The sequence below is a fragment of the Arvicola amphibius genome, chromosome 1 (genome assembly GCF_903992535.2).
Source record: "Arvicola amphibius chromosome 1, mArvAmp1.2, whole genome shotgun sequence".
NCBI classification, from domain to species: Eukaryota; Metazoa; Chordata; class Mammalia; order Rodentia; family Cricetidae; genus Arvicola; species Arvicola amphibius.
The window spans coordinates 130,764,540-130,783,161 of record NC_052047.1 but is presented as its reverse complement, the minus strand read 5'-3'; the positions used below and the strand labels follow the sequence as shown (position 1 = coordinate 130,783,161).

At 41.4% G+C, this 18,622-nt stretch overlaps 1 protein-coding gene and 1 long non-coding RNA gene across 2 annotated transcripts in view; one reads left to right on the top strand and one right to left on the bottom strand.

The window, feature by feature from the left end:
• Positions 1–18,622, bottom strand: part of Inpp5f (inositol polyphosphate-5-phosphatase F) — a 90,694-nt gene that overhangs the window by 40,266 nt on the left and 31,806 nt on the right. The window contains exon 3 of the mRNA XM_038326494.1: positions 1,504–1,640. Coding sequence (XP_038182422.1) covers positions 1,504–1,640 — 137 coding nt within the window. The remainder of the gene's footprint in view (positions 1–1,503; positions 1,641–18,622) is intronic.
• Positions 5,157–17,206, top strand: LOC119812103. The gene is made up of 3 exons (XR_005285046.1): positions 5,157–5,244; positions 14,042–14,190; positions 16,885–17,206. It is a non-coding gene; the product is annotated as an uncharacterized LOC119812103 (long non-coding RNA).

The window sequence follows — 18,622 nt, the reverse complement described above, 5'->3', positions numbered from 1 at the left end:
GTAGCTGAGGACAATCTTGAATTTCTAGTCCTGCCTCCACAGCACACACCACCACTCCTGGCTTTAATAGCTCCTTTTACTGGAGTTTATATGAACAGAAAGGAGGAGATGACAGATTTAAATGGCTATACTAGAAGAAATTTTATGATTATCAGGATAGCTCTCCTTGCTCCACAGTTGGGAAGGTCCTACCCTGTGGTATGGATTTAAAGTAAAGGGAGAAAGGCGTAAGAATAATATCTAAAATATTCACCCAAGGTACGGAAATACTTTCTCTATGCTTACCACAGTGGTTTAAATGAAAACATCCCCAATAAGCTCTCACATTTGAATACTTGATTTCCAGTTGGTGGCGCTGTTTGGGAAGGTTTGGGAGAGTTGACCTTGCTGGAGAACATCACTGGGGACAGACTTTGGTGTTTCAAATCCATGACATTCCTAGTTCACTCTCTCTGTTTCATGATACAGTTTAAGACGTGAGCTCTTAGCTTCTGTTCAGGCCAACATAGTTTGTGCTCATTGCCATGAAGGACTCGTATTCCTCTGGAACCAAATAAACTCTTTCTTCTATAAGTTGCCTTGGTCTTGATGTTTTAGGACAGCAACAAAGAAGTCTTACCCTTCACCCTATCTAGCACAAGTTATAACATATATTCCATTGCTAACTTGAACCATAATCTTTGGTGACCCTAATAAGCACTATAGTTCGAGCAGCCCGATCATTCAAAAACTATCCAGTTATGCTGGGGAGATGGCTCAGTGAGCAAAGTACCTGCCACATAAGTCCGAGGACCTGGACTTGGGTACCTAGCACCCAAGTAGGAAGCCAGGCATGGAGGTCTGTGCCTGCAACTCCACCACTGGTTGGTAGAAAAGGCAGATGTACTCACCAGAAAACAATCTAGCCAACCTGTGAGCACCAGGTTCAGTGAAAGACTATCTCAGAAAAACAAGTGCTAAACTGATCAAGGTGGCGCTCGCCTTTAATCCCAGCACAGGAGGCAGAGGCAGGAGGATCTCTGTGATTTCAAGGCCAGCCTGGTCTATATAGGGAATTCCAGGACAGCCAGGGCTACATACTAAGACCCTGTCTCAAACCCTCTATACCCTACCAAAAAAAAACTGAACAAAAAGAAAGTGCTAATGGAACATACATGATGGTGAACTGTCTTCCACATGTGCACACACAGCACCTCCATGAGCACAAAGATGCACACACTCACACACACACAGGCAGAAGCTAATCATGACATGTGACAGAAGCTTCATTTTCATGTTATTTGAAGATATCTTTCCCTCAATACTCAACACCACCTCAACCAAAGCAGTTCTGCTTCTGTCTTACATGTTGCAATGCACAGGTTCTGATGGAGCCTGCTGCTGACACAAGGTTCAAAGACTACATAAATTATTTTAAACAACATCCAGAGTTGACTGAACCAGATCCTCAAATCTGCTATCACGTCTCATCGTCTCCGCAACAGTCCTTTGATGCCAGCTTACCTCCAGTTCAAGCTCCTGTGGTTCCATTTCAGAAAGTGACAATACAGCAATTTTGGTGACTTTACAGACCTCATGGTCTCCTGGGAGTTTGCCCACCAGTGCTTTCTGCCGAATTAAAATAAGCCACCATGGAAGATCTGAAAGAAAAAAAGATCTAATGAATGGATGGTGCTCAGAGTGCTGCTGGCCTGGCAATAAACGACCTAACGGAAACAAAACGTAAAACACACAAAGTCCCTTCAACAGAAGATGTCCAGTCTCAGAGAAATGTGCATCACACAGCCGACTCTTGTGGCGAGGCCACGGGGAAGCAAGAACTCTTACAAGAACTCTTTGTACAAGTAGTGCTGGTAGGATACCAACTGACACAGCCTAGCTGAAAAAGTAATGTATAATGCCTGAGAAACATCGAAGTATTCCATGATAAGACATGCTTCCTGCATGTATTAGATGAAAAGTATGTTACTAGCGTATGTAATGTAGCTATGCAGTCATGCGCCACACTATGTGTATAATATAGCTGTGCAGTCATGTGTCACACTATGGTATATAATGTGCTGTGCAGTCATGCGCCTCACTATGTATATAATGTGCTGTGCAGTCATGTGCCTCACTATGAGATGCATCCAATGACACGGTTCTGTAAAATTATAATTGAGCTGGGAAACTCCAGCTGCCTAGTGACATGATGGTATATGGCTCAATTTGTCATTCATTTTGATTTGACCTACATCATGTTTATAGTGATGACAAATTCTGGCATAAACAAACTTACTGTGCTGTCATGGTATAAAGTACAGTACACAATTATAGACAAAACACAGGACTTACCCGAATATATACAGTGTGTTACATTTGCCATTGGTTTATCATGGAGGATTTACTATAGCGGGATGGTGCTGAGGACTGAGTCCAGGACTCTGCACATTAGGCTCATACTGAGCTGCATCTCCAGCCCTACCATCATTTTAATTTTACTCTCACACTTGCTTCTCTTGCAGAGGACCTAGGTTCGGTTCCCAGCACCCACAGGGCATCTGTAACTCTAGTTGCAGAGGATCTGATACCCCTTCTGACCTCCACGGGCACCAGGCGTTTTTAATTGTTTTTAAGTTTTCTATAAAACATCACATCAAGATAACACTGGCAGCAGCCTCTTATGTCATACTTATGTCATATTTACCACAGCTCTGGACCGAATCAGGAGGCTATTTGAGCTATATCAAGAGGTTTGTGTCCTAATGATGTCCTAAAGAAATCCTGCAATGATGGGTAGCTTCACAACCTGCTTACAGAACATATCCCAGTCATTAAGAAACACATATTGCAGCCAGGCGGTGGTGGTGCACGCCTTTAATGCCAGCACTTAGGAGGCAGAGGCAGATAGATCTCTGCGAGTTCAAAGCCAGCCTGGTCTACAGAGCAAGTTCCAGGACAGGTGCCAAAGCTACAGAGAAACCCTGTCTTGAAAAACCAAAAAAAAAAAGAAAAAAAGAAACCCATATTGCATTATGATAATCTAAGATATATTTTACTAAATTAAACACAAAGAAGCGTGACAATTCCTCCTCAGCAGTGAGTTTCCTTTCCACACCTTCAGTCACTTGTGGTCAGCTCTAGTCTAAAGCACCAACCAGAAAATTTCAGAAATAAACAATTAGAATTTTTTCAATTCTAGGTCATCAAGGGGGGCATGGTGGTGATCTGTAATTCCAGCTGCTCAGAAGGCTAAAGCAGGATTATTGATATAAGAGTCTGAGCAAAAGACTTATATCAAAATAAAAAGTAGGGACAGGCGTACTGGAGAGAGGGCTCAGCTGTTAAAAACCCAGCTCCCAACACCTGCATGGCAGCTGATGACTGTCCACAACTCCAGTTCCAAGTGAGCCAAACCCACTAGCCTTATAGGTGCTGTGTTCATATAGTGAACAGACACACATGCAGGCAAGACACACATATAAAACAAAAATAATATAAATCTTGGGTTTTTTTTTTTAAGTAAGGACCAGTGAGGTGGCTCTTGCCACAAAAGCTGGACAGCCTGTTTGATTTCTAGACTCCATGATGGGAGAAGGAACTGATCCTTGAATGTTGTCCTCTAATACATGCACGCACACATGCACACACGCACGCACACCAATAATAAATAAATTTTAAATAAAAGGTAGGAAGAGACTGGAAAGTAGCTCAGTGATAGAGCACTTACCCATCAAGTACAAGATCCCAGGTTCAATCCCTAGCACTTCAGAAATAAGTAAATAAATTGCATGCCATTCTGAACAGTGTAATGACATCACAGGACATTGCACTTTGTCCAGTGTACCCGTGCTGTATACCTTACCCGCCCCTTTATACTCAGCAGGGCTATCAGACTGACGGCTGCAGTATCACAGCACTGTCCAAGCAGCCCCACAGAGTATCCTAATGCTCTTACAATATCAGCTGTCATTCACCTCACTTCATCTCATTGCTTTTAATCTCTTATTAGGCCTAATTTGCAAAATAAACCATATCAAGGTATGTACAATTAGGAAAATTATAGTGCAGCCATGAACTGTTTATGACGGGGATACATTCTAAGAAGTACGATGTTAAGTGATTTCATCACTGTGAGAACATTAGGAATATACATCCAAACTAAGACAGCTATGATACCAAGAGATCACGCTCTTACTGGACCACTGTGGCATCATACTGTTGACCAAAATGTTGCTATTGACAGCACCTGACTGCACAGAACAGAATGGTGGCACCACCTGCTATTTCAGTATCTACTGGGGATGGAGTAGACCACCCCACAAAGAAAAGAAGATACTGAACCTATGCTGCTCTACCCTTGATATAAGAAGGAAAGTGTGATTGGGCAGCTGTGGCCTTTAATCCCACCACTTGGAAGGCAGAGGCAGGTGGATCTCTACGAGTTAGAGGCCAGCCTGGTTGAGTTCCAGAACAAAGGAGGCTACACCGAGAAACCTGTTTTGAAAAACAAAACAAGAAACAGAAAGGGAAGGAAGGTGTGATAAGATCATATACATATGTAGATTCTTTTATACAAACACCAGAAGTTAATGTGATTGATTAATGAGAAGAGGGAAAGTAGAAATGAGGCAGAGAGGGGCAGAGAAAAGAAGAGGGGAAGGACAGCTCGGAGGAGCACATTCTTAAAGCTGCACGGTCTCCGAGTGGAGCTGCAGTTCCTAGAAGAACAGAAACACTTCAATCAGCCAGAACGGGAGGCAATGAAACACGAATGAAGTGGTGAGCCGTTCTCCGGCAAACTGAAACACAGCCACACTGCAGAACCCGGGAAGAGAAACAGAGCCTCTAGTACTGGGTCTTGGGAAATAAACCCAGGTCCTCTACAAGGGCAACAAGAGCTTTTAACTACTAAACCATATCTCCAGCTCCAATATACCCCCCCTTTTTTGTAAAAATGTTTAAACATTACAGATAAATTAAAGTTCTCTTGACATGCTTTGACGGCCATCCTTACTCTACGACAAGGCTTTGACCCTACTCCAAACTCCACTCTGTTAGTTCTCGCCTGTGAGGGCAGCAGAGATAGTAAATGATTACCAGTTCTTGGCATTAGACCTTTTAATTTTGTTTGAGGACTGAAAAACAAACAGTATAACAATTACTGATTTTACAGGCACCACTTGGCTGCTCTCTTAGATGCTTTCCAGTTCATCTCTCCATATAACCGCCCTCCCTGCTATTAACGACAGTGAAAATGAACAGGTAAGCATATTGCTGGTTCTCACATGTTTACTCGTATTTATGGCCTAGTGCTGCAGGCTAGATTCCCCAGGCCACAGTTCCCTCTCCTAGGTCCGCTCCTCCTAGAAACACAGAGTACACTGCCATAACACTCACACAGTGATGTGGTTTTGAAGACAAGTCACAGAAGTTACACTCACGTTAATCCAAAGATGGGGTGGGGATTAGCTATCCTTTTATAGCATAAGATTTGAATACAAAGATTCAGACTATTATTGTTGATGTTGTTATTACTGAGATAAGGCTCCACATAACCCCCACAGGCCTGGAATTCAGCAGGAAGATGACCTTGAACTGCTGATCCTCTTGCCTGCACCTCCCAAGAGCTGGGATTAAAGGTGAGAGCCACCACACAGTCTCAAACACTTGGAGGGTTTCTGCAGTTTATACCTCAGACAGACACAGAACGGTCTCTGTGTTGTGTCAGTGACTTCGGGGAGTGAAATGTACTGGTAAAGGGAAAAGAGGATGAAAATCTGTTCATCTTTCCTTTGTTCTCTGTGAAGAATACGAACATTTACATGTTTCTCTGTCATTTCAAACTGACATCTAAAGTAAGAGATGTGAGCCAAGTGACTAGCTGCTCTCAGCACTTGAAGGCTGTTCTCAGATGCTCACTTTTTTTTCCAGTGCTGAAGATCAAACTCAGGACCTCCTGCATGCTAAGCAAGTATCGGCCACGGAGCCGCAGCCGCAGCCCCAACTACAGTTTTTAATTATCTTTCTGGTGGCTTGAACATCCTGTGGGATCTGAAATGTTCTTTCTCTATGCCTCTTGCCTTGAACTTATTTTGATATTAATGCAGCTATACCAGTATTCATTAGGTTAATTTTTGCAATTTTTCTCTTCTTTGAAACAGGGTCTCACAACACAGTCCTGGTTTGCCAATAACTGCCTATAATTCACTACTGTGAGAAACAACTTGAGGTAGCTTAACCTGGCAAGTACTCCTATTTCCTGAAGCTTCTTCTTCCCCTTTGTGCTGACCAGACAACCAAGTCAAATTGAGAAGTCACGCTTGAGACGGAGAACACCTACCTACATCAGGCACAGGAGACAGAACCCATCTTGGCCAAGTGTGGGTCTTGGTGCATCCTTTTTACAAAAACAATTGTCTTGCCACACTACTTCTACTCTGTCCATGTGTTTCTTTGTGCAATGCTGAGATTTTGTTTGTCTCTAACACTATGTAGACCAGGAAAGCCTAGAACTCAAGATATGTCCCCTGAGTGCTAGGATCAAAGGTGTGCGCCACCATGTCTGACCCTTGGAGCTTCTTTTGCAGGACTCTACTGTCTGCCTTTCTGTACCTATAATTCATGCTGTGTACAGTATCTATCTTGAAAGCAGCATGGAAAAGGATTTTGGTTTTCCCGTGTGAAAAATCTTTGGTTTCTATACGAAATGCCACTTGCAATGTCAAGACTAAGTCTATCATTTGTTTACTTTCTCAGCCACTCCAAGTATACCTTTTACTTTCCCAACTTCTTTTGTGAATGAAGTCTTTAATTATTATTCCATTTTCCTATTCTGAAAGATTTACAATCTTTTGTTACCATTTGCCCATATACAATAGGAAATAAACCTGAACCTATTAAACCTAAATATAAATTAGAGTCCTTACCAATTCCTAGAGAATAAAAGGACCTTGCAATATTAACCTTTAAAATTATTTTGTGCTTTGTCGTCTTCCTCCTCCTCCTCTTCCTTCTTTTCCTCCCCCTCCTCCTCTTCTTCTGTGTTTCCTTGTTAAATCTCTAATGTGGCTGCTACTGTTGTGCTTTAATTCTCCATTAAATTTGAACTCCATATGAAGCCAAATTCATCTACATTTACCAGCTTATTCCCTTGATCTTCACGCCTTCCTATATCCCCATCCTTCCAGGGGCAATCAGTTTTCTTTTGACTGGAGAATTTCCCTTTTATTCTGGATTGCTGGGGATTGAACCCATGGCCTTGTGCATGTTGCTAGCTCTCTGAGCTATACCTCCAGACCCCGAGGTCTAAAAGACCATTTCTCTCAGTACAGAGATGTGCTAGTGACATCTATCTTATTTTTCTCTATTTCTTAGAGCCTTTCTTTTCTAAAACAGGAGGGTGCTGCAGGCAGGACAGTAAGCCAGGGAAATGAACAGGATATAGGGGAACAGAGTCTAGCTAAAGTGCTGGCAGCTGAGAAGCAAGAATCCCAACACAATTATTAACATTTGCGTGAAGGCTGCTGTCAAAGATGAAATTGCTTTCACTGATTTCTTTCCTTTTGGTGTTTGTAGTGTATGTGTACATACATGTCTATGTCTCTCACACACAGTAATGATAGTAATATAAAAAGAGAGTGTTAGAACAGCAAGAACCATGCTTAAAGGCCCAAGCCTACATGACTCTCAAGCATGGCCTTTCTCCTTTCCTAGACATTTTCTGTAAACTTCACAAATGAATCTGAACCTTTGTTTATAGTAAAGACATCCTAACTTCTCCACATCCCTGTGGTCTAGGACTTACCTTTTCGGCTGTAACTTCATCTAAAGTACATCAGACTGAAAAGAAAACAACCCTTAGCAACCCCTCCAAACATAACTTCAGGAGCCATGAAAAACAATATGAGTGCTTAACACACAGACTCGTAACCCTGACTCTTGAGAAGCCCACATCAAAGACTCCTGGTTGATGGGCTCTCCCTAAATGCCTCTATTTTCTATTAACCTTGTGTTCACATCTGTTTAAAACCTCTTCTTACCTAACTCTGACCTGGTGTAGGAAGTCCTTCTGTATATGTGTTGCTTTTATTGGTTAATGAATAAAGAATCTGCCTTGGCCAGTGACAGGGTAGAATAGAGCTAGGCAGGGAAAACTAAACTGAATGCTGGGAGAAAGAAGGTTGAGTCAGGAGAAGCCATGTAGCCCCACCAGAGACAGGCGCAGGACAGAATCTTGCCAATAAGCCACAACCACATGGTGATAACAGATTAATAGAAATTGGTTAAATTAAGATATAAGAGCTAGCCAAAAGGAAGCTAGAGCTAATAGGCCAAGCAGTGATTTAATTAACACAGTTTCTGCGTGGTTATTTTGAGCCTGGGCAGCCGGAAACGAACAAGCAGGCTCCTACAACTCTGAGTCTGCTTCATACAGACTTTTGCTGCACAGTAGAAAAGCAAGGGGGATGGCTGAGCGGGTAGAGTGCACTGCAAGCTTGAGCCCACACACAGAAGCTTGACAGAGGGTCAGAGAAACGGTTCATCAGGTCAGGGCACATGCCACCCAGCCTGCTCCATACACCATAACGCAGAATTAAGTAACTCTTAAAAAAAGCTGGGCTAGCATGGTGACTCTCCTGTAATCCTAGAGAGATTGGGAGGCAGAGAGCTGGGGCAAAGCAGTTAGCTAGTCTAGTTAACTAGGTTCAACAAAAGACCGTACTGCTGAGGAATAATTTGTGTGTGCACTATGAAAATGTGTTGCACTCATTACTAATAAAAAGCTGATTGGCCGATAGCTAGGCAAGATTTTCGTGGCAGAGAGACTGCTGAGAAGAAGAAGGGTGGAGTCTGAGGAGTCTCAAGCCAGATATGGAAGAAGCAACATGGGAAGTTCATAGATGAGGTTAAAGATGATCAGATTGAGGAAGATCCCTTGAAAATTCAGACTACAGACATAAAGAAATAAATCTAAAAAACTACAAAATACATAATAAATTTTACCTGCTCAAACATAAAAAAACAAAAATCATCTTTAACTGACTTGTACACACTACATACTCTATATTGTAATGTATGTTACCTTTAAAAGAGTATGTGTTTTCAGAACAAGGGAACCAACACCAATGACAACAGATGACCAGGTGATCCAGCAACTCAGAATACCTCTGTTACAGTCTCCTCGGAATTCTGCATCCAAAACAGCTTCAAGGCTGCCAGCTAAGATGGTCCAGCCTCACAAACTACTCTAGTCAAGACAACATTATCCTGATTTTTCTCAAGGTTCCCCCAAAGATACTAGCACTCACAAACAACAGGAAGTAGCCTAGAGAATGATGTCCATATTCCCAAAGGATGGATTATGGATATTTATTACCATTTAAAGGGTGTTGGTTACAAGTTGTCATTTGTAATGATTAGAAAAAACTGAACAAAGGAGATTAGATTCAGGGACCTTGTTCTAAAAAAAGGGGGGGGGATATAGAAATGATAGGATAAAAGGAAGATTAATGAATCTAATTTAAACTAACAAAGCAAGTATTAGTCTTAACTATTTTACATTGGTATCAATTTTGGCTTATTAATACAAATTTAAAGTTATTATTTCTCTGAAGAGAAAGCCTCCGTCTTCTTGGGAAATGCTTATGTATCCCCAGCAGGTGTCGGCAGACAGGAAGATGCGAGGGCATCCTAAGGAGTCCTAGATGGAAATAAGGGACGAGGACAATGAAGAAGAGGCCAGCTTTGTCACAAAGAGAGAAGAGACCTTGGTTGAAGTATGTTCGGGCTTTACTGTTTTGTAGAGGGAGAACTGAATAATAATTAAACGGAATATTTAGCTGAAGCTATTCCTAAGTAAAATGTGATTGCTAAACTCTTCCTGACTGATTACGGTAAAATTTAAGAGGACAAATATGATTCAAAAGCACAACTGTTAAGTAAAAACAAACAAAACAACAACAAAAACAAAAACAAACCCAGAACTTTAGAAGAATTGAATATTTCTCAGCCTATCTATGTTGCACTCTGGAGAAAATGCTGAGGCCCAGCATCTGCTTGACAAAGTATTAGAGGAGATCAGATCATGTCAGAAAATGAATGAAAAGGAGAGTGTGTTATGAGGCAAACTGGCTGGCTCTGCCATAGAAGAATAGGCTGGATACATAGTAACAACCTCTGGGGGCTCGGAGCCATGGGTCACATTCGTGTGACTGCATCAAGCATTGCTCTACCAAGGAGGAGCAACCATCGGCATAAGAAGACCAGAGTTCAGTCTCAAAGGAGGCAAGAAACCCTGGCACAAAAAAATCATAGAACAACTGAGAGAAACAAAGGAATGAATAGGACATGCAGCAGCCCTGGCCAGGCACCTGGGGAACGTGAGGGACAGAGAAGCAAAAAGGAATGGAAGAATGGTCTGATGAGCTGATCATTGAACATCAGGTGCTACTTCCAGAACAGAACCACTAAGAGAATGGGGCAGCTAAACAATGCCAGACATGGCAGTCATTGATTTTTACACTTAGACAGAGAGAGGGAGAAGGAAAGGAAGGAGGAGAGATAGATAGATAGATAGATGATAGATAGATAGATAGATAGATAGATAGATAGATAGATAGATAGATAGATAGATAGATAGATGAGTGTGTGTGTGTGTGTGTGTGTGTGTGTGTATGAAGAGGGCAACCCATAAGAGTTGGTTCTTCCCTGAAGTGGGTCTGGAGATGGGACTCAGGCCACCGGGCTTGGAGGCAGCTGTCTTTACCTGCTCTGTGTTATCTTACTGGCCCAAACTTCTTTAAAAATTAACGGGGAACCTATTTCCTCGTAAAAATCTTACATGTGGATGAAATAAATAATTCTAAGATTATTGTGAATAAGAAGATGAATATAAAAATCTGTATTTGAACAACATTTTAGATCATTTACATTTTGTAGATATGTCATACTATAAATAATAGTACAGATTTAAGAAAAATATTTTAAAGAAACTTTAGTATAAGGGGTAACCACCTAAAAATATGAAAATAGATTTAGTTGTTTGGATTTTTGTTTTTGTTTACTGTGTCAGAGATGGGACCCAGGACAATATGCATACCAGCGAAGAACATGCTCTCCACTGAGCTACATTCCCAGCACTACTTTGGTTTGGTTTTGTTTATGTATGTATGTATGCATGTATGTATGTATTGTGTGTGTGTGTGTGCACTCGCTGAGTCATCTCATCAGCCCTACTGTTTTCATCTTTAAAGAGCTTTTTAAACATGTATGAGTGTCTTGCCCACATGTGTGTCTTTTGTGCACCATGTGCACGCAGTGCCTGAGGAGCTGCCACGTGGGTGCTGGGAATTGAACCAAGAGAACCGAGTACTATTTTCCTTGGGGGGAAGGGGAGTTCAGGGGGTCTCGCTGTGTAACTTTAGAGCATGTCCTGCCATTCACTCTTTAGACCAGGCTGGCCTTGAACTCAGAGAGTCTATACACTCCCAGCACTCAGGACACTGCAGCTCGTGTCTATACAATCCCAGCACTCAGGAGGCTGAGGCAAGAGAATCACAAGCACAACACATACAAACGAGGAAGAGAATGAGAAGGAAGGGAGGCAGAGAGGGAGGGAGGAAGGAAATGAGAAATATTGGTTCTACGCAGTGCTATCTATGACCCAGAACTCAATTAGCCAGTCCGGCTGCTTTGGAGGCAGGGCATCTGGCAACTGAGGATCACGAAGATGACCCAAGGTGGTCATCCTGTTATCTAGTCTACCTCCTCCCCGCTTAGCCAGTCACATTCAGAAAATATGCCACCACCCAACAGAGACTGTTGGCACTGAAGAGAATTCTCTCCAGTGCTTCATAACAAGTGTTTCAATGGAACATTAGGTTTTTGCTGTGGGCTGAGCCATCTCTTATATTTAAGTCTTGACCCTGAAATGTGAACATATTTGGAGACAACCTCTGAAGAGGAATTATATTATAATGAATTCATTAGGGTGGGCTTTAATCCAGTAAAACTGCTTTTATTATTTTTATAGATTTATTATTTTAGTTATACATAATTATGTGGAGTATGAGTCTGTACAAATGAATGCCAATGCCCCAAAAGGTCAGAAATATTACATTCCCTGGAGCTGGAGCTGCAGGCTGTTGTGAGCCACCTGACATGGGTACTGGAAATCTAAGTCAGGTCCTCTGCAGGAGCAGTATGTGCTCTCAACTGCTAAGCCACATCTCTAGCCCCACGACTAGTTTTATTATAAGAAAATTTAAACACACAAAGACACAAAGGAAGGAAGCCCAAGTCAGGGATTGCAGTCATCTATAAGCCAAGGAAAGAGAGCTCGGAAGAAATGAGTCCTGCCCACACTGTAATCTCTAGCATTACAGGAAAATGAAATTCTGTGTTTAATGCCTCCCCCAACCTGTGCCATTCTGCTCTGACTGTCCTAGTAAACAAGTATAGTTCTAAAAGTCACGAGGGCCTGTTCTATTCCTTAGAGTCCAGAGTTCAGTGACAATCGTGAGCAGCAGCATAGCTCGCCCACGCCATTTTTAGATTGACAATGACATCTGTTCAAATAAAATCATGTTCCCATCGTGCTAGGCAAGAAGAAAAATGCATGCATTAATATGTAGAGAATCAGTAGGAGGAAGCAGGAGGGAAAGAGAGCTTAAGTACAGATGTTTTATTCCCCGCATCTCCTACTCCCAAATGATAAGATGCTCCCATGGGAAAATGCCCCAAAGTATCAGCTCAATTCTGACGCACCAGGAACACAGCTCCTTCCTTCGGGCCAGTCTAAATCTGAGCAAGGACTTCAGCTACACACTAGGAGAGGAGGGATGGGGCCTCGAGGACGGAGGAAGGAAAGGAAGAGGACTGAAGGATGGCTCTTCCAAGGCAAGGAGCTGAGGACGGAGCAGCACACAAGGCTGTGGGGAGCAGAGCAACAGAGTCCCAGACATCGCCACTTGCTTCTCTCCTGGTTCCTTTCTTTCAAAACCAAACCTTTTAGGTGACCATGACAAGGACACAATAAGGACAATTAAGAGACGCCCTTTTTATATTTTCTTTCCGCAGTTCACTCCCCTCTTCCAAATGTCCCGTATCACTACTTCTCATTCCGCCTACACACAAACAAGGCAACCACAGGCATGGATGCCTTCAGCATGGAGAAGAAAAGTCAGCAGGCATTAACTTCAATTTGGCCAGGGCTGATAAAAGACTTGGGATTGTTTGCCCAGGACTACGTGCTTCCCTGACTGCTCCCTTTATCTAGGAAAGTGGCCCTGTGATGCACTTTGAACTAGGTGACTTTGAAGGCCCTTGGCCAAGCTGGACCAAGCTTCTTCTCTAGATGTGTGAATCAATCTGTTTTGATCGCTGGTCAGTCTCCACTGACTACAGGGAACCTCAGAGTAGGCCTAAGGGATAAGAAAGAATACCATCTTTTGAGCAGAACCCTCCCCTTTTTTAAAAAATATAAATAGGGTCTAGGGCTGGAGTTTGGCTGACAGAGTGATTGCCTAAAATGCATGAGGCTCTAGGTTCAATCCCCAGCACTTCGGGAACTCCTCCCCGGCACTATCAGAACTTGGTATGGCTATCTCATCTCTCAGGAGGGAGGCAAGAAGATCAAAAGTTCAAGGTCATCCTTGGCTACAGAGGAAATTTGAGGCCAGCCTGGGCTACACAGACCTCCATCTCAAAAAAAAAAAAAATCAAAGAGAAACAGGTGAAGGAGATATGCAAAGAGAAACGCTATTGACAAGAGATCTGAAATCCCATAAACATCCACTTTCAGTTTCAGAACCCTGGTTCTAATGAAAAGTGTTTTTTTGCACAAGCTGATAGATTTTTCCCTTTAACATAAGCTGACAGATCTGTGTAAGTAAAAGAGCCTTGATAAAAGAGTTTGTAATTCAGTAAGAAGCTTCAGGTACACTATCTCATTCGGGACTACCAGGACCTGAACACAGAATGAGGCAAATTACTCTGGCTTTTGTTTTACAACTTAGAAAGTAAGGTCCTTGACCCAGGGATTTGTCTTCTTGGCTTCCAGGCACTCCCTGAAAAGATGCCCCCACAGAGAAAGGCATGGATACCAGAATAGAAAGGAGGATCCCAGAAGAGAGGCCCTGTAAGATGAGAGCCATGGGGAGAGGTAAAAAAAATGACACGGAGGCAGTGTGGCAACCCAGGCAAACTCAGGTGAGTGTGGCTGCTGGTCTAGCCAGCACGCAGATGAGAAGAACAGAACCATTAGCCCACAGGATCCTGGAGGACTGTGCACTGTTGCTGTCTTAAACCATTTGGAAAGTCTTTAGGCAGCAGATGTTAGAGTTCTCTAATAAATAATAATAAATATTAACAAATGGAGCTTGACACTTGGTCTCCTGACTGACTTCAGTAATTTACTCACTGCTCCAAGATGTGACTGAAACTGGAGAAAAATAATTCAGAAGTTTCATACATGTCATTTACATAATAGAAAATGAATTTTAACTCAGAACATCCAGCTGTGAAATTATCTTGTTAGTATGTAATTGAATTATAGATATATGTAATTAAATATGGACAGGTAGGAGTGTGTAAAGATACTTAATAAGGGTACACAATGACTAAATGCTTTTCTCCTCTATGCTGAAGGAAAAATTAAAGCCTACCAAAAGCAGAATACACAAGACTCAGAGCAATATTATTTCCAACAAGATGAAAGAAAGAAAGAGAGAGAGAGAGAGAGAGAGAGAGAGAGAGAGAGAGAGAGAGAGGGAAGAAAGACAGACAAATCATGAAATATTCATATAGAGGAAGAACAAGGAACTCTAGTTTCATTTATTAGCATAGGTAAATCCCAAAACAGTTTTTGGGAGAGATTAAAACAACTATTCCAAAGTTATAGAGTTAGACTTATAAAGAGAGCTAACTGGATCCTTCCTCGCACTGTATGAGACACACCAATAACTGGAGCCCATACATTCTATACTGATACAAATAAATCAGGAAGGGCAGGTTACAAATCTGAAGATTTAAGTAAAGTGGAACCGAGGCCTTATGAGTCTGTCCAAAAGTCAGAATTATATGCTATTCTCATGGTACTAAGGGATTTTAAAGAACCTCTCAACATAGTTACTAATTCACAATATGCAGAAAGAGTTGTTTTGCATATTGAAATCAGTGAATTTATACCAGATGATACAGAATTGACTTCATTATTTATTCAGGTTCAAGATATAATCAGGAAGAGACATCATCCCAATATACATAACACACATCTGATCCCAAACAGGTCTGTCAGGTACAATGTAAGTAAGGCAGGAATTGATCGATTATTGATTGGAAATGTGACGGCCTCAGAAATTTCACAAAAAAACATCATGTCAATAGCAAAAGTTTAGAAAATGACTTTTCTATTACATGGCAACAAGCCAAGGAGATTATAAGGAGATGTCCTATTTGTTCTTTATATAACCAAACACCACTACCTTGAGGAAATAACCCAAAGGGTACTCAAAGGAATGAAATCTGGCAGATGGATGAGTTCTATTTTGTAGAATTTGGAAAACTAAAATATGTATGCCACACCATTGATACCTATTCAGGTTTTAAATGGGCAACTGCCTTGAGCTCAAAAAAGGCTGATTCAGTAATCACATGTTTACTAGAAGTTATGGCCATCATGGGTATTGTTGTTCTTTTTTTTTTTTTTTTTTTTTTTTTTTTGGTTTTTCGAGATAGGGTTTCCCTGTAGTTTCTAGAGCCTGTCCTGGAACTAGCTCTTGTAGACCAGGCTGGCCTCGAACTCAGAGATCCGCCTGCCTCTGCCTCCCGAGTGCTGGGATTAAAGGCGTGTGCCACCACCGCCCGGCTTGTTGTTCTTTAAAAAAATGCTACGGAGTCCCATGCGGCTTCTGCCTCTCTCCCCACTTCTCTGCTTCCCCCTTCTCTCCTCTTCTCTCTCTCTCTCTCTCTCTCTCTCTCTCTCTCTCTCTCTCTCTCTCTCTCTCTCTCTCTCTCTCTCTTTCTCTCTCTCTCTTCCCTTCCCCCTTCATAACCCCCTTGAATAAACATTCAACCTCACTCTGTAAGTCATGTCTACCCATGTCTGTGTCTTCTGCCCACCCGCCATGTGTCTCCCTGCCTGGGACCAGCCACTGCTTGGGGACCGGCAGCCGTCTCTGCCTGGGACTGGCTGCTCCCAGAGCCTGCTGTCTGCCACCACATGGCCTGCTACCACCATTTGGGACTTTATAGCATTCGCTGCTTGCCTACAGCTGCCGCCTGGGACTCCGTAGCATTTTTTTAAAGAACAACAGGTATACCTGCACAAATCCTACAGGTTATAAGGAAACCCCATAAGAGTTGGGGGCAGGGCTATGTTTTTGTCTTTGCAGGAAAATACCCATCTTTGAAAAGTCAAGAGACCTTGGACATCTAGATGCCTAAAGAAGAAAAGATAACTATCCAGAAAGAATCACCAAGCAAACAGAAATCTGATTTATGATACCAATATCTTCTGTAGGGTAAAATCTCACTTCTTAAACATACATATCGCCCTACTTTTCAGTATAATGGTAGTCACAACTCACTTAAAAATCAAAGCTGGCTTTGGAGTTGGATGGTGGTTCTCCTTCTCTACATCCAGCATGCTGTTAAAAGAAAAATTCAGAGTTTCTGTCTCATATCAGGAGGTACCTGGTGTAGGACAGAGGAAAATAAAAATCTAGGAACTAAGGTTATCAAAACTCTGCTTTCAAAAATTCTACTTTTCCCCCATATTTTTTCATCTCTATGGTACTTTTCTTTGAATATATGTCTATTGAAATTCAAACTTTCTGCTTTGATATAAATAAGTTTTCCACAGTGAACAACAAAGATTCCTACAGTAACCTCTGATGTCTCCAGGAAGAAGATGATTCCACCTGGTTCATATGATGCCATTCGGATGACAACGCCACTTAAAGATCAGCTTTGGACTACAAACTGCTCAGAACAATCTCAAGGTGGCTAGCTGAGAGGATCTAGTCTCACAGACTACTCTAGCCAGGACTTGAGACAGCCCTGCACTTTCCCATGATGCACAGACTGAATGGCACACCTACCTCTCCCAGGATTTGATAATTAACTCAAGTTTTTCTTTCAGAATCCCCTAAAGATATCATCGCCTCCAGACAACAGGAAATAAATTTAAGATTACGATGCCCACATTCCCAAAAGGTGGGGTGGGTGGTTTTGGTTGTTCAATGGATTATGGATATTATAGATATGATAGGATAAAAGGGCAGATTGTTGAATCTACTCTGAAAAGAAAAAGGGAGGATATATAAGATAAAAAGGCAGATTATTGAATCTACTTTTAAAAAGCAACTACTAGTTTTAAATGTTTTATATTGGATTGGACTTTTGTATGTTGTATACAAATTTTGTATATTGGTATTAATTTTGTTAAAACATACTGTACATACATTTCTAATCTTATTCAAGGTATTGCACCTATACAACTTATTTAACAATGTAATGCAAATTTCTAGTCCTTGAAAATTATTATTACCAACTGTTTAGGATAATAAGGAAATATATGTTAGAAGTTAATCACCTAATATCAAATTTGTAGTCACATTAGGTATGTTTTCAAGGTCAAACAAAAATATATTTTAGATAGACAGGTCATCTTCAAACACTTCAGAGATCTACAGAATATGACATTTAAGATGTTTTAATAACCAAGTTCTTCTTTTTTATGACAATGAGACATGTCTGCTCCTGGTAGCATCAATCTACTTCAGAGAAGATAATGGGCATCAAAGAAACTCCACATAGAGTTTACTTTCTTTGTGGGAAAAGTAAGCCACTGGGCAATAAAATGTCCCTGCCTCAACTGCTGACAATATGCTGTCCTAATTAGACAAGCAGGTTATAAAATATCCTGCTTCACAGAAAAGTTTGTCAGATATGCTAGGTCTGTAGGCCAAAGATGGATGCCCCAACGTTGCAGAGGAACTCTGGGTGACTGTCCAGGAAGCCAACTGTTTCTGTCATTACTCACATCATTTTGGAAGTTGCTTGCTTGCTCTTCCTGTTTAGTCAGTTAGTATTATTTCCTTCTTGGGTCTCTGAGGGAGTTAAAGATTAGATAGTTGTAGTTATAGTTTATCAGACACAGAAGGTAAGTAATAATAGAAAGTAAATTAGGTTAAAAAAACTTTGAATTCACCATGATAGGACAGATATGAAATATTTACTCTGAATTTGACAAACGCAAATGGACTAGACATTGTTGATGTATTTATTGCCTATATATATTTTACATAGTCATTGTACTTATTGTATATAATTTTCTAATATTAGTTATAGCTTTTTTATTTTAGATTAAAAAGGGGAAATGTAGTGGGATTTCAATTGTATTTTAATAAAGGGGTAGATAGGCATGGTGGTACACACATGTAATCCTGGCACTCAGAACAGAAATTCAAGGTCATCCTCGGTTACACAGCAAGTTTGAAGCCCACCTAGGATACTATGAGACCTCATCTTTAAAAATAAAAAATAAATAATAAAATTGCCAGGCATGGTAGTACATGTTTTTAATCCCAGCACTTGAAAGGCAAAGACAGTTTGGTTGCTAGAACAGCCTAGCCTGGTC